The sequence below is a fragment of the Manis pentadactyla genome, chromosome 10 (assembly GCF_030020395.1).
Source record: "Manis pentadactyla isolate mManPen7 chromosome 10, mManPen7.hap1, whole genome shotgun sequence".
NCBI lineage: Eukaryota > Metazoa > Chordata > Mammalia > Pholidota > Manidae > Manis > Manis pentadactyla.
This window is the reverse complement of record NC_080028.1, coordinates 8,523,985-8,546,460: the sequence shown is the minus strand read 5'-3', so window position 1 is coordinate 8,546,460 and position 22,476 is coordinate 8,523,985. Positions and strand designations below refer to the sequence as shown.

At 36.7% G+C, this 22,476-nt stretch overlaps 1 protein-coding gene across 1 annotated transcript in view; it reads right to left on the bottom strand.

Moving 5' to 3' along the window:
* The window catches only part of ENTHD1 (ENTH domain containing 1), a 105,181-nt gene extending 82,986 nt beyond the window's left edge, over window positions 1-22,195 (bottom strand). The window contains exons 1-2 of the mRNA XM_057486346.1: window positions 21,847-22,195; window positions 6,140-6,382 (exon numbers count right to left, since the gene is read on the bottom strand). Coding sequence (XP_057342329.1) covers window positions 6,140-6,382; window positions 21,847-22,195 — 592 coding nt within the window. The remainder of the gene's footprint in view (window positions 1-6,139; window positions 6,383-21,846) is intronic.
* Between the last annotated feature and the right edge of the window lie 281 nt (window positions 22,196-22,476).

Sequence of the window (22,476 nt, the reverse complement as noted above, 5' to 3'; positions counted from 1 at the left end):
TATAAAAGTGTAGGCAAAGGGTCTGTTTGTGTTTATACAGAGGATCAAAGCCTAATTGGGCTACCCCGAAAATGAACTAAGATATGATATGACAAAGAACTTCCAACATCAGCACTCTCTGGAAGTCTCATGGCAGAAGATGATCATCAAAAAACCCCAACAAAGATCCATGCACTGCTACAGCTGTAGATGCACTCATCCCACCAGTTCCTGGACTTGCCATGGGAATGAAGAAGGAGATATCTAAGCTGGCCTATGCATACAGTAAAACAACAAATTTGACTGGATCTATACTGTTGGAACTCAACCAAGAATTAGGAGAAGTGCAAATTGTAACACTCCAAAATCTTACAACTACAGACTATTTACTGTTAAAAGAACATATGGGATGTGAACAGTCCCCAGGAATGGGTTGTTTTAATTTGTCTGATTTCTCTCAGACTGTTCAAGTTCAGTTGGACAATATCCACCATATCATAGATAAGTTTTCACAAATGCCTAAGGTGCCTAACTGGTTTTCTTGGTTTCACTGGAGATGGATGGTAATTATAGGTATGCTTTGGTTATGTAACTATACTCCTATTATGTTAATGTGTGTGTGCAATTTAAGTAGTAGTTTAAAACCTATACATGCTGAAGTTACTCTACAAGAAGATATGTCAAAGAAATAATCAATCTTCCCATGTTTTCTTCCGCCTGCTACTTCTATAGCTTTTCTTCTTCCTTCCTAATTACAACCCTTAAATAGAATTCGTGCCTCATATCAAATTTACCAAGTATCATAATTCTTCCAAGTGGTAAAGATACCTCAAGACAAATGCTGGGCATAGAAGCTACAGGGCATAAATATGCAAAGAAGTAAAAAGCTAACCATTTTAAACAATAAGGCTTCTCTCTCACTTACCAACTTTACATCTCCCTGTATGGCCCCGGAAGATGACTGGTTAGCCAGAGACGGGTAAGATTCCTCAAGGGAGGAACAACCTAAGACAGGCACAGTCGCAGGGGGGTCATCAGGTGAGAAATTGGGGATCAACAGAGGTGAGGCTTAGAACCTCACCCCCCCCTGTTCTGAGAGAAATCTTCTGCATACGTGGATGTTTTATTGCCCTTGTCTAGCTTGGATTAACACATAGTCTACAGGCACACACCTGATCATCTACATTTGCTCTTTTATAACACTAAACTATGTTTTCTACCTTTATCTTGTATCTACCTACAACTTCAGCATTTTATTAAAAATAATAATAATAAAGGGAGAAATGTGGTATCCACATATAAATCAAGTATAAAAATCAAATGAGTATTCATATTTGAACTGACTGTTTATAGTTCATAATGCATGAGCAAAACCGAAAGTTTCTGTGATGACTACCCTTGTACTGTTCATCATGCAACTTATTCACTATGTAAGAATTTGTTCTCCATGTAAGAACTTGTTTGTTATGCTTCAGAAGATTGGAGACTGACGAAAATTAGGCTTGGGGTGGAGTAATGATTGTGCATTGAGCATTGACTCCCCTATACAGAATTTTATTGTTGTTAACAACCATTTGATCAATAAATATGAGAGATGCCCTCACAAAAAAAAAAAGTACACACTTCCAATTGTAAAATAAATAAGTAACCAGGATGTAATGTATAGCATAAGGAATATAGTCAAGATATTGTAACAACTTGGTATGGTGATAGCTGGTACCTAGAATTATCATGCATATAAATGTTGAATCACTGTGTTGTACACCTGAAACTAATGTAATGTAATACTGTGTGTCAACTACCCTTCAATAAAAAAAAAATATATATATATAAATAAACTGTCCATAGAAGAAAAAAAAAAATTCACCACTTGACATTCATCAGTGTAAATGTTTTCGCAGCAACTACCATTTGCACCACAAGCCCTACCATCTAGATTACATGTGATAAGGCAACGCAGTATGACTCCATATCTCTGCTAGTACAAAGTTCACTGTAGGAAATAACATCAACATTGGCATTTCTGCTTATACAAGCAGGATGACTACTTTGAAGTTTAACTTTTGGTCCAACAGGAATCACATACAGTTTTTAGGTAAATATTTCCATTATGCATTTAAGACAGACCAGAATAATCCTTTTCCAGCATAGGTCAAGTTCCACTGCAAAGAATAACACCACTAAAGAGCTCTTTATGGAATATTGGATAACCAACAGGTATAATTCACTGGTCTGGCTGTGAGCAGTGTCTCTGGTGATAGTTTTTATAATTATTGCTTCTAAGGAAAGGAACGAGCTCTGATGCGGTGGCTCAGAGCAGCTGAGTTATACCTGCTTGATACGCTTCCTGTCCTGCCATCAAGCGGCAATTATCCTTTAGCTCATCTCTTCTTCCCAACAACAAAATCATCTAAACAAGAACTACCCAAGCTAGCTACCAAAATTAAAATTGGGGGAAAGCATCCAAGAACAGAAAAAAAGGAATGGCAGTAGTGATGTGTGTATAACCCTTTCTCCCAGTACCTTTTTCCCTTATTAATTTACCCCCAAGAAGCTAGGGACAGCTGTTTTAGCTCTACATCCTCAAGCCTGGGAATCAAATTTCGAGCAGTGCATTCAATTTTACATTTCATTATAACTAAATAATTTAGAGACATCTTTAAATTTACCGGTATGATACCATCACTTCTTCCATCTTCTCTAACTCAAAACGTTAGTCATTTTCAATTCTCACTTTCTTCTCCACTACATCATTACTTACCCCATTACCTCTCTATATTCTATCTTTAACATTACCTTTCCCTCATTTAAATAACCTAGAATAGATCCTGGATGCCTGGATTGAAACAACTGTCTCTTAGAAAGCTTCCCTCCAATTCAGATCTCCTTCATTTCTACACAAAGAAGTAAGAATTATCTTCCATCAACAGCTGTTTCCAGTAATAAGAAAGCTAAGTTCTGTGACTAAGCTAAACATCCCTTCTGTTTGCCAAGGCCTACAATGGTTCCTAGTTGCTAGGCGTATCAAATTGAAATTTTCTAATATTGTTCATTATGTCCTTTATGAACTGTGCTGAGTACTCTCAACTGTCCGCCCACATTTTTCTATACATTCAAATGTATATTGTCTATTCATTTAGTCTGACAACCACGTATTCCCAGGATTAATTAATTTCTTGTTTGTATTCTTTACCACTATGGTAGCAAATATTGTCCCCTGTATTTATTCTCTCCTTTCACAATAGATTGTTTAACTTTCAAATGGGTGCACGGCTGTCCAGTATAACGACTACATTTCTCAGCCAGCTCTTGCAGCTGGAGTGTCCATGTGACTAAGTGCTAAATAGCAATATGTAAGCCAAAATGTTAGGAGGCAACTTCAGTAAATTTCTTTAAAGGGAAGGGGCACTCATATTTTCAAGCTCTCCTTCCTACTGGCTAGAATGCAGATGTGATGGCTGGAACTCAAGCAGACATCATGGATCATCATGTGGAAGTTACATGCTGAGTTTGGTGGAGCAACTAGACAGAGCCTTGGGTCTCTGACATCAAGGAGAGCCGTGTCAGTCCTAGAATATCTAGTTCTGGATTATTTTTAGAAGAGAGAAATTCCTATTATGATTAAACTATTACCATTTTTGTGGCCTCTATTATGACACTTGTGGGTGTGCCTAATTCTTAACTGATCCACCTATCTCCATGTGTTCACGTGCTATTTCTCCTGGCCCAGCAAGAATGCTCCCCCAATTTATTTTCCTATTGTTCCCTCCAAACCAAATTGTCAGTTTTCTTTCTTCCTTTAAAATACACCTTCAGATGCAAATGCCTACATGGAAATGGTTAGTATTGCTAAGCTTACATAATCCATTATTCTTTTTTGAACACAAACACACACGTCTATATATCTAGTATGCATGAGTACATATAGTGATGATAAATGAAACTTTAAAATAATATAACAGATTTTTAACAAACCTGCTCCAGTTTTTACTTCCAAATATTCACTATTCCCTTTAAATAGTACTCTTACTACAGATTCACTTCAGTGATGTCATTGTTCATCAAAACTTTTTGAACATCTTTTTCAAAGCAGACTGAAAGCCCATCACTAGATATAATCTCCATGAAAGCAGAAATACACCCAATTTGCTTACCAGGCCTAGGATAGTGTCTGGCATATACTGAGTGGGTGTTCAATGCATGTTTGTGGTATGAAAAAAAAATTTTGTAGCAAAATGTTTTCATTTGAAGGTAGATTGATTTTTTTAAAAACACCCCAAAGTCATTCAGAGCTCAGTCTAGTGAAGAAAATGTGTCATAGAGCTGGGAAAAATCATTTTGAGTTCTTTAAAAAAAGGAGTACTATAAAGCAATAAATCAGATTTCCTTGTACAAATCTAAAAAATTGCTCAAGTTGAGCTACTTTAGTAGCGATTTAGCAACTCATTTCCTAAATTTACAGTTTAGTATACCAAGCTTCCACCAGTTTCAGAATTTTTGCACCCCTGTTCCCTCTGCCTGTAACACCCCAGATACACACAGACTGCTCCTTGACTTCATTCAGGTCCCTGTTTAGGTACCCACCTCCTCCAGAAAGCCTTCCCTCGCTACCTAACTTAAAACAAAGCCATCCCTGTCCCTCTCTGTCCCCTGACCCTGCTTGCTTTTTCCTTTGGGACTTAACACTATCTGACATAATGTTTTATATCTATTTTGTTTTGTGTGTTTAATATTGGTCTCTGTCACTAGAATATCTGCACCGTGACAAAGGGATTTTGTTTTATTCACTGCTATAGCTCCAAATTACTGCAAGATATCTAAATTTCAAATAAATAATTCGATACATGTTTATAATGAAAGGGAAAAGAAGACAGAAAATAAATGGAAGAAGGAAGACCAAGAAAGGTAACAGAGGCAGCAAAAGGGGTGAAGAAACTCTGGATGAGTCATCATTGGTTACTCTGTTAATCTTTTTTAGTATAGGGTTGAATTTAAGGCTTCCGTGAGAAAAATACAGAATGGGTCTCTGTCTCTTTTGGAGAATTATTTCAAAAGAATGGGCACCCTAATGAGAGAAGCCCCACCTCCTTTGGAAGCATCGGGTGGTATTTACTATTATAATTACAATGGCCACCTCTTTTACTGTCTCACTATCTCCCCAGGCCACACAAGTACAAACTGAGTGAATTTTTGAGAACTCTTGACCGAGTCAGAGAAGTATTTTAATGATTTTTAGCAGGATTCATTTGTGTTGGTATGACTACTATTAACATTTTTAAATTTCCACCCTTAACTGACATTTGGAATATCTCCTCATATCAAATACCCACAGCTCTTTCAGCTATTGCGCCATAGAGTTACACGATAAAGCCAGGAGAAAGGCCTCTGAAAATGCTTCTCACTATATGTCACATCTACTATTTGCCTCATGGCACAAAGTTTAGTTCCTTTCAAGGGACAGTAGATATGTCACATTTCATTAATGCTTTCGCTTCCTCAAACTGTTCATTCCTTATACACAACTTACCAACAGGGTTTGTGCTGGAGAAGTTAGATCAAAATGACATTCCTTTATGTTTCAGGAAATTTAGTAGGAAAGATAATTGTATTTTCTTGCTGTTTTCTATTATAATATTATAAATAAATCCCTCTTTTAAAAAGTTCAACAGTCCAGGTTTAAAGTTTCAGGCAAAGGAAAGGATTGTATAATACAAAGTATTATCCTAGAAGAGTTTGAGAGCAGTATCAGAATTTTGAGGCACATTTTTTAATATGTCAGTTTCTTGATTTGTAGAATCAAACAGTACAAATGCACACATACCCAGACCCCTAGTCTCATAAAAGTTTCCTTCATATTCCAGTTATAATTAAAACCTTAAAACTGAATCATGATGCCAAATAGGGTAGTCACTAGTTTAATACCTTAGAAGTTCAAAAATATTTCATTTCAACCACAGACAACTGCATCCAAAAAATAGTCAGAAAATTTTCTACTGCATATTATTCTTCATCTTTACATTCTCTACAGTATGATGTCTAGTACAGTAATTGTAGTATTAATATAGCATTAATACTTAGTACTAAAACCTAATGTTTTGTATTTTTTAGTTGTTCTTAAATGATACCTATTGCATTTTAGGGCAATGTTCATTATACGCACTTTTATGATGGAGCCTTGCAACTTTAAGAAGCTCACAACTCCTCCCCGAGGCAGCGGTCCCTGGTGTGTGGGCAGAAGCACGTGCTGCGGGTGAGTGGCCCGCACCGGGTAACGCCTGAGGACGCGTCGCGGAGCAGGAGGTTCGCTGTCTGGTCCGATGCGCTGCTTCCCTCTCTTTATGCAGCAACTGTTCATCCATCAGCAATGTTATGACTTGCTTTGACTTTTGCCGGATATGATAACCTGAAAAATACATTGAATTTGCTTATGAAAGAAAATATTTATTAAGGCTACAATCACTTTTTATTCTAAAGAAAATTAGGAAAAAATGAAAACGTAAGCGAACTGGAAAAAGCTGTAGCAAATGCGAGGGAAGCCTAAGTTTCACTGTAATTGCCAGTATTCTCCTTTTCTTACACTTTAAGAAGTAAAAAATTCTATCATACATAGCATTACATTTTCCACTTTAAATATGTTATTGGGCTTTCCTTCTAAAAGCAATATATACTTTGCAATAAATCAAATATAGGCATACAAAGAGGAGGAATGAATTAGTCCTGGATGTATTGACCTAGACGTATGACCATGACACATGGCTAAAGATTTAAAGTAATATGCACACTATGATTCAAATCTGTAAAGCAGAGGGGAAAATAAACCATTATATATGACAGAGGAGAGAGACATACAGAGAAGGATAGATGCGTGGATGGCTGGATGATGGATGGGCAAGTAGGCAACCAGCTATGTACCCACAATGCTGTTCATGTCCGCTACCTGAGAGGGGCACAATTGGGGTAGGACAAGAGAAGGGATAGTAGTTGGATTTTCTTTGACACAGCACAACTTGAGGTCACTAGTAGAGTGCCACAGCCCAGTCTTAAGACCAAGATTCTAAGAATGATGCTGTCTTGCACCATCTGTGCAACTCCAAGCTGAATTAGGTGGTGTGTCTGGACCCAAGTTTCCTATCTGAAAACCAGCATAAGCACACCTATTCAGTTTAATTCACAGATAAAAAGTATAGTCATTCAAATATGTGGTATTATTATTACTCTCAACCCTCTCCCATGAGATATGATGAAGGAAACCACTTACACCTCCACATCTTGGGACCAACTCATATTAACATTTCATGTCTTCCCAAGCCTTCTTCCAGAAGTAAACTGGAAAGTCCCTAAAAATCCAATACTATGTCTATTTTGGGTTTCAAGTGTGACAAATTAAAGTGTTAATGTTTCCAAATGTAATTTTCCAGTAGTGGGAGTAATGAGAAATGGATCAAATTCAGGGTATATTTTAGATGACAGAGGCCAACAACATTATCTAACTTCCAGTCATTTCATTAAGGATTGACATGGACAGTGTCTGAAACCTTTGCTCAAGTTGCCATCTTTTTCAAGGTTGTTTTGTCTAATCTCACTTCTTTATCATTTCTCTCTTCCAAACTTTTTATAACTGCTCCAAACTGTATCATTACGGATTTCTTATGATCAGCTTGCAGTGCAAAACAAAAAAGTCCAGTGTTTTGGGTTACCACTCAGTGTCACATGATAGAAGCCTACTGATGGTCACATCAGCCTTTTGGAACAACAAGCTAGACACAACCTTCCCCTGGATAACTGACATAGCTTGGTTTGGGAGAGAGGGAAGGATGATTTGTCTCCCAATTCTTAACTTCATGGACTGGTGTCTTTCCAGTGGCCCCCTCACCCTCTTTACTCTAGCCACTGTGGCCACCTTATTCTGCAATCACACCAAGCTCTTATCTCCTTAGAGCCATGTGCTGGCTGTTGCTTCTGCCAGGGACTCTTCACATGCCTAGATTCCTGGTTCCTTCAGGTCTCTATGCAAATGTCACCTCCTCAGAGAAGTCTTCCTTCTGCCCACCTTCTATAAAATAGCCTCACCTCATCCCTGTCTGTTCCCTTACCCTGCTTTATTTTTCACCTCAGTATTTATGACTGCCTAATACTGGATTATACATTTGTTTGTTTTCTTGTTTACTGTTGGTTTCTTCACCTAGAATACAAGCTCCATGAGGTCAGAGAATCTCATTCACCTGGTACCTTCAGTGTCTGGAAGAATGACTGGCATATAAGAGATGCTCAATAAATATTAACTGAGTGAATGAACTGATGATAAAGAAGTAACTTTCCAAAAAGTCTCAATTTTCTCCTTGACCTAGGGCAAATGGAACTAGATGAGGAAGGATATTGAGTGCCAATTTATGGCTCAGCTGCCTTAGAAAGCTTCTTGGCCTGAAATAATTTCTTACAACACCCCTAATAAAAAGTTAGAACTAGGAATTATGGGACAGATGTGGAATATTCTATTTGGAGTCTGCATGGATTGGTGGGATTTGAGGGAAGCTGCAATAGTTCAAAGGACAAGCAGGTACATGAAGCAGAAAGCCAGCTGCAATGATGGATTTCTCCCAGAAACACTAGGACTCCTCCCCTAGGTAGCAATCTGCAGCACCAGAAAGGTCAGGCCACAGCACTTTGTAGAAAATAGGAAAGAAATCCAGAGAGGAATAAAGAAGGAAGAGTAGGAAGGCAAGCTGGAAACCTCCCACACACACACCAAGGAAGCAATTACAGCAAATACAACTAACCCTGAAAACAACCTGAAGTCACCAGACCACCTATACCTGGTGAAGACAGGACCATACAGAGAGGGGTAAAGTGGCAGAGCTACAATGGAGCAGAACCCAAGTCGTTCCCCCATCCCAGCCCACAGGTGGGAGGAAGAGGAATGGAACAGGGAAGAGACAGGTATTCAGGAACTCTGCACACCTGGCCCTGGAGATCTGCTCTGGACTCACGGGTCCATAAGGCGTTGGGTTCTGGTGATTGGCAGGGCTGGACACCAGGGACAACTGGAACACTCTGGGAGCCTGAGACTCCCAGCTGCTTATGGAGTACAGGCACGCTCCACCATCCTGCTGAAACCCAACACAGAGGTGGCAGTTTGAAAGATTTACCAGCAGTGGGAGGGGTGCCAGGCAGGCAAGGTTTGGATGGAGTTCTCTGCAGGAGAAAGGGCAGGTGGGCAATACCTCCCCAGCCCTTTCTTGGCCCAACAGGTCAGCCATTCTCAGGAGCCCCAGACACTCCATCCCCCTCACTGACTGCTCAGTCCTGAGGCGCTTCCCTGTGCACCACTGGTGTGACAGCCCACTTGGCCCTGCAGCATCAGACTTTGCTGCCTGGCAGGCAGAGGGAATTTCTTCCAGCTTTCTCAGCCCTGTCTTGGCCCAATTGGGGAGGTGCCTGCAGGAGCCAGCTCCCAGCATGCCTTCTCCCTCACAGGGAGGTGGTCAAACCTGGTGCCATTCATCCCACTGCCACCATGAGACTGCCCCAGAGCTGCATGACCGCCTGCCCATCTGTTAACCTAGCAGCTTTGCCATTGCTGCAGGGAAGGCAGAGGGTGGCCCTGCCCACAGCAATCCCAGCAGAAACCACTGCTCTGATCACAAAGGGCCAGCTGAGGCAAACTGCCAGCCTCAGTGGACTGAGATAGACCACTGCCAGAAGACAGACAGAAAGGCAGTCCCCCCATTGCCCACCAACAGCAACTGGGACTCCACAGCAAAGGAGAACCAGGCACTGGAGAGGAAATAGTCTTGAGTTTCTGGGCACCACAGGATGCCTTCTTCATAAAGTCATTACTCTCTAGACCAGGAAGCATAGCAAATCCATCTGATACAAAGGAAGAAATAAAGAAACCCAACAAAACGAAGAGGCAGAGGAATATGTTCCAGACAAAACTATAGGACAAGACACCAGAAAGAGGTCTAAATGAAATGCAATTCACCAACCTTCTTGATAATTTCAAAGTTACAGTCATAAATATGCTCACTGATCTGCAGAAAAGTACAGAAGATCTCAGGGAGGACTTCAACAAAGAGAGAGAACAGTTGAAAAAGAACTACTCAGAGCTAAAGAAAACAGTAACTGAAATGAAAAATACAATGGAGGGAATGAATAACATATTGCTGCAAGTAAAGGAAACAATCAATGAGATGGATATTAAAGAACAGGAACAAAACGAAGCAGAGGAACAGAGAGAAAAAAGAACCTCTAGGAATTGAAAGAATGTTAACAGAGCTGTGTGACTACTCCAAACAAAACAATATTCACATTAAAGAGGGGCACCAGAAGGAGAAGAGAGAGACAAAGGGCTAGAAGATTTCTTTGAGGAAATAATTGCTGAAAACTTCCCCAATCTGGGGAAAGCAATAGACACTCAGGGCATGGAAGCGCAGAAAGCCCCTAACAAAAAGAACCCCAGCAAGACAACACCAAGACATACAATAATTAAAATGGCAAAGATTAAGGATAAGGAGAGGGTACTGAAAGCAGCCAAAGAGAGAAAAAAAAAATTACTTATAAGGGAAACCCCATCAGGCTATCAGCAGACTTCTTAGCAGAAACTTTATAGGCCAGAGGGAGTGGCATGAATATTTAATGTATTGGAACAGAAGGGCCTTCAACCAAGAATCCTCTACCCAGCAAGGTTAGCATTCAAATCTGAAGGAGAGATTAACCATTTCACAGATAAACAAAGGCTGAAGGAATTTATAACCACTAAACTAGCATTAAAGGTATGTTAAAGGGACCTCAGTAAATAAAAATGTCCTTAAGCGTAAATACTTTCCACTAGTGAAAATAAACCCACAGTAAAGGGAGTAGATCAATTACTTACTCAGTAAGTATGAAATTAAAACAAAAATAGTAAAACCAACTATACACAAAATTTTTTGAGTGTATACACACACACAAAAAATGGGATACACAAAAAAATGTAGACTATGACACTGGATACATAAAGTGTGGAGGAGAAAGAAGAATAAAGTAGTACTTTTAGACTGTGTTTGAAATACTGTGATCGTCAACTTAATATAGACTGTTATGCAGTTAGGAAGCTATCCTTGAACCTATGGTAACCACAAATCTAAAGCCTATGATAGATACACAAAAAATTAAAAAAAAAGAAATCCAATCACAACACTAAAGAAAATCATCAAATAAGAGAAGAGTATAAGAGAGGAAGAAAGGAACAGAGAAGAGCTATAAAAATAACCAGAAAATAATAAAATGGCAATAAGTACATACCTATCAATCAAATTTACCTTAAATGTAAATGGACTGACTGCACCATTCAAAAGACAGAGTGGCAGAATGGATAAATAAACAAGACCATCTATCTATATGCTGCCTACAAGAGACTCATTTCAGACCCAAAGACATAAGCAGACTAAAAGTGGAGGGATGGAAAAAGATATTACATGCAAATAATAGGGAGAAAAAAGCAGGAGTAACAGTACCTTTATCAGAGAAAATAGACTTCAAAACAAAGAAAGTAAGAAGAGACAAAGAAGGACATTACATAACAAAAAAGGGGTCAGTCCAACAAGAGGATATAACCATTATAAATACCTATGCACCCAACATAGGAGAACCTAAATATGTAAAAAAAATACTAACAGAGTTAAAGGGGGAAATAGACTGCAACTCATTCATTTTAGGAGACTTTAATATTACCACTCACATCAATAGACGTATCAACCAGATAGAAAATAAATATGGAAACAGAGACACTGAAGAAAACATTAAATCAAATGACCTTAATAGATATTTACAGAATATTCCACCCAAAAGCAGCTAGATACACATTTTTCTCAAGTGTACATGGAATGTTCTCCAGAAGAGATCACATAAAATTAAATTATGCCCTCAATAAATTAAAAAAGATTGAAAATGTATCAAGCAGCTTCTCAGACCACAATGGTATGAAACTGGAAATAAATTACACAAAGAGCACAAAAAAGGCTACACATATATGGAGGCTAAACATGTTTCTAAATAATCACTGGATCAATGAACAAATTAAAACAGAAACCAAGCAATACATGAAGAGAGATTGTGTTTCAACTCACAGTAATAAAAGTTTTAACTACAACTTTTAACAATAACAGAATGGGCTTACCATGACCCAAGGCCTATAATATATATTTGTTCAAGGAAATTCATTTGTTCATCAAGACTATAAAAATGTTTGTTGCAAGAAATCACATTTACTCATGTGAGCTATAAATGAACTCAGCAGCCTTGTATGAATTAACCCATCTCTCTGTAAATGAACAAAATCCACTACCATATCTATCAGTTGGGTTCGGTGATTAGAGAATTTTGACTACTGCTGTCTGACGGCTGTAGAAAAGAAATTGAATCTCATATATTTCAAAACTAGATTCTTTTTCCCACAATCCTCAGCCACTATATCACATTACTCAGGAGCTGCCTCCTACCACCCCCCATTCAGTCCCTTCTGTAAAAGAATACCCCCAAATTTTAGTTATTCAGTGTTCAGAGCCTTAGCATGGCTAACCCACATCTAAACTAATTTTTTAAATATTTTTTTTCTCTTGTACTTATTCTTCCCAGATATCTTGGCTTATTTGATTCTTCAGTTGTCTTAAAATGTCCAATCATTCCTTTCTTTCCTACTTATCCAGGCTCCCTCCCTCTCAAAACCCTTTCATGGCCCAAATACCTGGTGTTTTCTCCCCTTCTAAGAACCTGAAATCAAAAAACAACCTCTCTCTCAAAAAACTGATTTTAGCCATTTATAAAATACGGTAAATATAAATAAATTTCTTACACCTTCCAGAGAACTTGCCTTTTACATTTTAATTTGTATCTCTTAACTATGGCTTAAAAGGCTTAGTTCTTATTCCAAGACATTCAAACTTTGGTGAGCAAATAGGTAGGTGATCCGTAAGGGTTCATCCTCCAGTTTTGGGGGACACACAGAGAGGCAGCCTTTACAAAATTAGCCATAGATATATATGTGAGGTATCTAATTTTCTAAATTGGATGACTGATAATGATAGCAGAAAATAAAATGGCAGTAATGTCACCAATGCCTCGTTCTTCCAGTAAGATAGCTTAACATAACTTTTTAACACTGAAAATTTGTCTTTTTAAAATGCACCTTTTAAAAGAAATCTCTCCTTAATTTAAATATGTGTATATGTATATACAAAATGGCCCATTTGAGTGAAATCAACTGCAATTTCAAGAACTTAATTGAGAATAAAATAATTTAAGTATGTGTATATATACAAAATGGCCCATTTAAGTGAAATTAACTGCAATTTCAAGACTTAATTGAGAATAAAATAGTACATAAACCTACAATGCATATGTTTCTGAGAACCTGAATTGGTTTTATAAAGAAAATACCACAATTTGTGTAAATAAATAATTTGATGGTATGAAACATTCAATTGGTATTTTTCAGACAATTTTAATTAAGTTCCTTCTAGTAGTGCAATAAAACTTTGTTAGGATATTTTTAAGAGCTTAATTAGGAGAGGCTGTGTAGTATAATAAAAAATAGAACTAAATAACAGGAGGATAGATGAGTTTTAATCATGTTTAGCCATTAATTAGCTGTGCAACGTTACTTAAGAAACTTAATCTGAGTGTTCACCCCTCATCCCTGTAAGAGAGATAATACATATCTTCATTCATCAGAAGATGTTGTAAGGATCAAGTGAGATACATGGAAATGCTCTATTATTAAAATCCAGTAATGCTCAAACAACTAGATCCATATAGAAAAGAATGAACTTTACCTCATTATATACACAGAAGCTAATTCCAGGTCAATCACAGGCCCGGCTAAAACTATAAAATGTCTAAAGAAAATAGACGACTTCCTTCATGGTCTTGCAGTCATCAAATTTCTTAGGCAAGGCACAAAAGAAATTAACCATAAAAACAAAAAACAAAATGGACTTCATCAAAAGATAACATTAAGAAAGTGAAAAGATAAGCAGAAACTTGGAGAAAATATTTGTAATACATATATCTAACTAAGGACTCATATTCAGGATCTATGAAGAACTCCTACAAATTAAATTTAAAATGAGGAAAAACAAATTTTTAATTACAATTTGGGCAGAAACTTCAATAGTTAAAAGCCCCTATGGCCAAAAATGCAGAAAAAGGCATTCAACAACTGTACAGGGAAATGCACAAATCAAGAAAACACTACACATCCAATCAGAATGGCTAACTTAAAAATAACAAGTACTGACAAGGATGTGGAACAACAGACTCAAATACTGACTGCAGGAGTATGAATGGTAAAAATTACTTTAGAAAACTTCAGTTAAATATATACCTGTCCTATAACCCAGAAGTTCCACCCCTAAGTATATGCCCAGGAGAACTTAATTCACATGGCCTCAAAAGGACTTAGACAAAAAAGTTCATAACAGCTTTATTCATAATAGCTAAGAACTATACACAGCCCAAATATCCATCAACAGAAGATGGGTTGGCAAACTGTGGTCTGTTCAATGTAATGGAATATGTATGACTCAGCAATAAATAGCAATGACACCACTGATACATGTAACAACGTGAATGAGTCTCAAAACATTATGCTGAGAGAAAGGAGCCAGAAACAAAAAACACATACAATATGCTTCCATTTACATGAATTTCAAGAACAAATGCAACTAATTTATATGGTAAAAGAAATCAAAATAGTAGCTGCCTCTAGAGAGGAGGGAGGATTGACCAGAAAGGAGGTGAAAGAACTTTCTAGGATGACGGAAATGTTCTTAATCTTGATATGGGTGATGGTCACATTTACCAATATGCACCAAACTGTATACTTAAGATCTATGCATTTTATATATATAAATTATACCTCAACAAAGCACTGTCAACATTAAAAATCTACTTTAAAAAATAATTTATAGTAAAGAAATGGAAATAATTATCAAAGGAGTCAACTATAACATTTATATTTTTTATACTCCTAAAAGAAAGTTAATTGGTATAAATTTGCTAAAAGTGTAAAAATATAAAGGTATTAATTATGCATTCATCAAATGTCTTTTGGGTGATTCTATTCCCAGGCAATGTACTAAGTGCAAGGGACACTGTTCTTGCTCTTAAGAAATTCACAATTTTGCAAGGGACACAGACATGTATATAAATGTGCTCTGACAGAGAGAATGGTACATTCTTCCTGAGAATGTCAGGAAGATTTAGAACTATCAGTTGGAGACCCCGAGTCATCTGCAGGAACATGACACCCTTTCTGATGAGTTTGAACCTAACCTGTAATGGGCCCTAAACTGAAAAGAAACTGGCCCAGCCATCCCAACTCTTATCTAGCTATTTGCCTAAGGCCATCATATTAGTTAGACTTGAGTAAGGATTTTTTTTTTAGCCATGAGAGCAACAAGTAAAAAGCATAAGGTATACAATTGTTGTACTATCTTTGTCCTAAATAACTCTGAAACAGATCCAAAAAAGGATAAACTTCTCATTTCCTGTCCCTGATTGGTGAACAGAGGAGCTCAGTTCTGCTCCATCCTGCTATCTGTAAGTAGTTAAATGCTTGGTCAAACCTGGACACATGACACATGTCAACAGGATGGAGGAGAGGCATGAACAACAGCATGATCAGGATGGGGAAAGCATCAGTCATTCATCATTCCATCATTCCACAACATATTGTAGAAGTTAAGGATTGTAGAAGTTAAGAACATGGATTCTGGAGCCAAATGCCTGGATTGTAATCTGGGCTCTGCCACTACTTGTGTGAACTGATTCCTCAACCTCTTTGTACCTTAGTTTCCTCATTGGAAAAGTGGGGCTGATCCCACAACCTATCTCAAAGGTTATTGTGAAGACTAAATGAGTTAATATATGCAAAGTGTTCAGCATTTAATGTGTTTGCTAATATAGGGGGTCCAAACAGTTGTACAGAACAGTTATTTTTAAACAGTATGTCAGCTAAATTTTCAAATGATATGTTTTTCTATAGATTCTAGGCACTGTTTAAAGTGAAGTACCTCTAAACTTAAAGAAAGTGTCTAATTGTTAACCTAAAAAACTTCACAATAAACACAATCCTGTGTCCCAAAAGTCTGGAAATACAGGGAAAATAATATATTCATTATGAATTAGTAAATAATAATAGTAAGTAATAAATAAATGTATTGAAGTTTATTAACAATTAGACTCATTGTTTTAAATTTACTTCACCTGAAAGGCTGTCATGAAAAACACACTGAGGTTGAAGAAAAGTGTATTAAAAAATTATTTGAAAATGTTAACATACTATTTGAAAATAAGTTTCTTCTGTGTTTCCCCATTTTTTTCTGACTTGTTTTCTCAACTTTTTCCCCCTACAGTATTGGTATTATTAATTACTGAGCAGGTACTCTGTGATAGGCACTATTGTAATGATAGAGACAGAATATGGACAAAACAGAAAGTGTCCCTGCCCTCATAAAACTTATGTTCTAACTGAAAGAGATAGACAAAACAAATAATAAAATATAGGCTATGTCAGATAAGAAAGGCTGTGAAGAAAATAAAACAGAGAAGGTGGCTAGGGCACAGCAGTGCAAACAGTGCAGCGGGCGGCTTTTCTGTAACTAGGGTACATCTAGAAGGCCTCATTAGGAAGGCTTTCCGGGCAGGGATCTGAAGGAGGTGAGAAAGCAGGTATCTGGGGACAAGCACACCAGGCAAAAGGAATGGCAAGTGTTAAGACCGATCAAGAAAGCAAAAATACACATTTTTTAGAAAAAGAATGTCTTCTACATTTACCCTTTTTCTTTGTCTCTTCCTGATAACCTGTATCTAGGCAGGATCCGGCTAGAGATCACTGGGACCACTACAGGCTCCTCTGTCGTGAACTTCTCAGTACAGTCCTGCTCTCTGCTTGCTTTCTTCTCTGATTCAACAGAATCGTTCTTATCAAGTAGTTTTTCAATGATCACATTTCTTTCCTCAAGTCTCTTGCTTTATGACTTCCATTTAATGAAAATTTACTCATTGTCTAGTATATGCCAAGGCCTCATGATAAAAAGTTGGTTAACAAATGGTATAAACTCTCAGAATCTAGTTAAGGAGATATGTGTATATATATAATAGATAAAATACACTGTAAAAAATGCAACACTGATATTATAAGTAAAGTGTTGCAGCAATTAATTCTGCCCAGTGAGGAAAAGAAGAGAGAGGGGGTACAGAGGAAAAGTCACTAGGATTTGAAAATAGCAAGGAATGAATATTACAGGGAAGAAGAAACATCTTAAGTACAAGCACAGAGCTATGTAAGCAAACAATATATTAGGAATGCATGGTGATGCAACGTGCTAGATTGAAAACTAAGAAAATAAGAGTAAAAAGGTAAGTCAGTAACATGCTAAGGGGCCTGACTATATCCTGAGACCCAGTGGTTTCCAAGCTATTTTGACTGCACACCCCATCGGTAACAAATTTTTGTGCTTGCATCCACCCCCAATCCCAATACATATACATTTATTAATGTATAAATTAAATTATTATGCTAAGAACTATTATTCTAATATGTTACATTCATTAGGGAATAAGTGCAAAAAGAGAAATGTATAAATGATAAAGATGAAATAAATATTTCCCCCAGTGGAATCAATTTTCATTAATTAGTATTTATTAAATAAATTACTATTGTGTGCCAATGCTATCAATCAGGAACTAATATAATATACCTTCCATAATAAATAAATTAATATACTATGCTTTTGTTGACAATTCAGTTCTAACTTGCATTTTTCTTGCTTTCTTGGTGCTAACAAAGGCACCAAGAGTATTTACAAAGTCCAACATAGTATACTTCTATTTACTTCTTTGATTCTAATCTCAACTGTTAGGAAATCTGAAAGACCTTTATGATAGTGGTTTTAAACATGTCCATCTACACCATGCCTTTTACATATAAAAGGTATAAATGAATGTTTGTATGCTTATAACTGTGTGCCTATCTATTTTATCTCTCAAAATATCTCATAAACACTTAAACCAGGGGCTGATCCTCTTTTCCCACTTAAAAAAAAATTACCATAGTGCTTAATACAGTGATAAAATAGCTGCTCTGTAAGGTACAAGTATGATTATATTTCATTCACTATTATCCAAAAAAATATGTCTTTTTTAACCCCTCAGGAATGAAAACTTTTAATTAGTATTTTAATCTTTGATAATAAATTTAATCCACACAGAAGATGATACCTTTACAATTTCTGGATTAAGAAGCACAGCATTATCAAAACCCAAGAATATTTTCTTCAATTTCAACCTTAAGCCTCAAACCTGACCTAAGATAAACACTTAAAAAGTAGAGAGGATAGCCATCATGACGAAGTGAGATTTATGCTAGGAATGCAAGGTTGGTTCACATATGGAAATTTATCAACGTAATACCCCATATTTGTAGAATAAAGGGGGAGAAAACACATAATTACCTCAATAGATGTAAAAGAAAAATTGACAAAAAATCGACACCTTTTCCTGATACTCTCAATGAACTAGGAATAGACTTTGTCAACCTGATAAACAGCATCTACGAAAAATCCACACCTAACATCATACTTGATGGTAACAGACTGAAAGCTTTCCTTTTAAGATCAGGAACAGACAAGAATATCTGCTCTCCCCACTTCTATTCACATTGTACAGGAAGTTTTAGCCAGAGCAATTAAGCAAGAAGAAGAAATGAGTCTCCAGATTAGAAAGGACTAAGTAAACTACCCCTATTTGCAGATGATATGATCTTGCATGCAGGAAATCCTAAGGAATCTACCAAAAAAAGGGGGGGAACTATTACAGCTAATGAACATGTTTAGCAAAGTAGCAAGATATAAGATCAGTATACAAAAATCAGCTGATCAGTTGTATTTGTATACCATAGCAATGAACAATCTGAAAATGAAATTAAGAAAACAATTCCACTTGTAATAGCATCAAAGAGAATAAAATACTTAAGAATAAATTTAACAAAAGTGAAAGACTTGTACACTGAAAACTACAAAACATTTATGAAAGAAATGAAAGATCTACACAAAAGGAAAGTCATTCTGTGTTCATGGATTGGAGAAATTGATACTGTCAAAATGGCAATATTCTCAAAATTGATCTACAGATTCAATGCAATCTCAATCAAAATTCTAGCTGCCTTTTTGGCAGAAATTGACAAACTGATCCTAAACTTGCTGTAGAAATGAAGGGACCTAGAATAGCCAAAACAATATTGAAAAAAGAACAAAGGACTTTATCACACATCTTTATTTCAAAACTTACTACAAAGCTACAATAATCAAAATAACATGGCACTGATATAAGAATAGACATAGATCAATGGAACAGAATTGGAAGTACAAAAATAAACCCACAAATCTATGGTCAGTCGATTTTTATAAGGATGCCAATATAATTCAAGGGTAAAAGAATAGTAGATAACTAGATATTCACATGCAAAAGATTGAGGTTGGGCCTCTACCTCACACCATATACAAAAATGAACTCAATTTAGATCCAATATCTCAATATAAGAGTTAAAACTATAAAACTCTTGGAAGAAAACACAGGTATAACTCTTTGTGACCTTAGATTATGCAATGATTTCTTACATATGAACTTAAAGCACAAGCAACCAAAGGAAAAACAGATTAATTGGACTTCATCAAAATTTAATCAAGAAAGTAAAACGACAACCTATAGAATGGGAGAAGATATTTGCAAATCATGTGATAAAAGTCTTGTATCCAGAATATATACTTTTAAAATTCAATGATACAAAAAAAATAACGCAGTTAATAATGGACAAAGGATTTGAACAGACATTTCTCCAAAGAAGATATAAAAATGGCCCAAAAGGACATGAAAAAATGCTCAACATCATCAGTCCTCAGGGAAATGTAAATCAAAACCACAATGAGATATAACTCCACATCCACTAGGATGAATATAATCAAAAGATGGACAATAACAAGTGTTGACAAGAATGTGGAGAAATAGGGCCCCTCTTACACTGCTAGTGGGAGTGTAAAATGCTGCAGCTGCTAAGGAAAACAGGTTAGTGGTTCCTCAGAAAGCTGAACATGAATTGCCGTATGATCCAGCCGTTCCTCTCCCAAGTATACACCCAGAAGAGTTGAAAGCAGGGACTCAACTGATACTTGTATTCTAATATTCACTGTAGCATTATTCACAATAACTCAAAGGTGGAGACAACCCAAGAATCCATCAATAGATGAATGAATACACAAAGTATAGTACATACTTACAATGGAATATTATTCAGCTTTAAAAGGAATAAAGTACTGATACATCCTATAACATGGATGAACCTGGAGGTATATGAAATAAGGCAGACAGAAAAGGGCAAATTCTATATGATTCCACTTATATGAGGTACCCAGAATAGGCACATTCATAGAGACAGAAAGTAGACTAGAGGTTTAGAAGAGAGTTATTGCTTAATGGTTACAGTGTTTCTCTCTGGGATGATGAAAAGTTTTGTAAATAGACAGTGGTGATGGCTGTGCAACACTGTGAATGAAATTAATGCCATGGAAAGTGGTACATTTTATGCTATATATATTTATCACAACTTAAAAAATTAGTAATATATCCCAAACCACAAGATTACATAATTTAAGTGGGTGAATTGTATGGTATGTGAATTATATCACAAAAAGCTGTTTTTAAAAAGTGAAGTGGGAAAAAATGAGCTCTCAGGCTATAAAACTACATGGAGGAATCTCAAGTGCATATTGTTAAGTTAAAAAAAGCAGTCTGGAAAAAATCATACATACTGTATGATTCCAACTATATGACCTTCTAATAACATGACATAAAGGCAAAACTAGAGAAACAATAAAAAGTTCAGCGGCTGCCAAGGGTTTGGGGCAGAAGGAGAAGGATGAATAGGTGGAACACAGGGCATTTTCAAGGCAGTGAAACTCTTCTCTATGATACTGGAACGGTAGATACAGACATTTTCAAAATCCAGGACTGTGGAACACAATGAGTGAACCCTAATGTAAACTCAGGACTTTAGTTAATAAGAACGCATCAAAGTTCGTACAATGTCCCGCACTAAGGCAAGATGGCAATAGGAGAAACCATGCGTGGGCGGGAAAGGGAATGCGGGAACTCTATTTTCTGCATAATTTTCCTGTAAGCCCAAAACTGCTCTAAAAAACCTTCTTTTTTTAAAAACGTATACTTAACACAGAGGACTGCACTGAATTTTATCTTCTTCTCATGATTCATAAGACTATTCACTTGAAACTCAAATTATAATTTTATATTAGATGGGGAGGAAGTGCTAATTCTTTTACCACTGGAGGATATCTGGTCCTACTGAATCATCTCAGCTCAGTATTCTATGTACCCTTTCCCCAATTACCTCCTCCTCCACCCTCCCAAAATTATTTTATGATCTGACTTTTTATATTTCTATAACTACTTCCATCTAGTCTTTGAAGATTCCATAGTCTTTGGAAACACTTCCTTACATTTATAACTAAATTCCAGTCTAATTATAATTATGAATTACAGTGACATTATTATACCAAATTTCCATGCCTGTTTTATTCACTTTGCTCATTTTCTATGAGGTATCACTTTATCAGGAACTTAAGTGCGTTAGTTTTACACATCCTTTTGAAAAAAGAAATTGTTCTGTAAAGCACTCAAGAGTCAACAGAAAGGAGTAACTGGAAACTGTCCCAGAAGAGAGGCAGCTAATACATTTAAGAGCGACTTTTCCCCAGCTCCAGGTTTAAAGTGATCTAATCACTACTGGCACACTGTGTAAACTTTCACTGTTACCTTGGTCTTTTCCAGCTTCATCTATGTGTTGAAAATCTTTTAGTGTTTGAAGATTACAGAACCCCTCTCTGCAATGCTGAATAACTTTCTTTGATCCATTCTTGATTAGATAATCCATCAGCATAAGAGATTTATACACATGGCGCCAGTTCTTCCCATGGTCATTGAGTCTCTGCCATAGTATACTCATAATCTCTGAGAGATATATCGTGTTGAAGGTCAGGTCACTGATACCTAACATCAGAGAACTAGAAGGGCCCCAAGGGTCATTAGAAGTTGCTTCCCTGACTTTTATTTCAGCATCTGAGTAATTTTTCACAAAGTTTTTCACTTGCCTCCTGAACGCCATAGGTAACACAAGTTTGGAGTGCAATGGGGATGAGAGCAAAGGAATAGTTTATGTGACTGGTTTATAAAGCCCTTGAGAGGTAATCTGTCCCCAGTTCTGCTGCTTGCAGATACAAATGATTAATCTCCATCTGACAAGGCATCGATTTCCTGCAGAAGAAAGCACAAAAAAACTATGTAAGTTAAATATTTAATGTCTATACAAGACCGAGTCAGTCTGAAAATCTAGGTTTAGTTTCTAAAGCAGCCCATCACTTACATCAGCCAGAATTGAGGGTACTA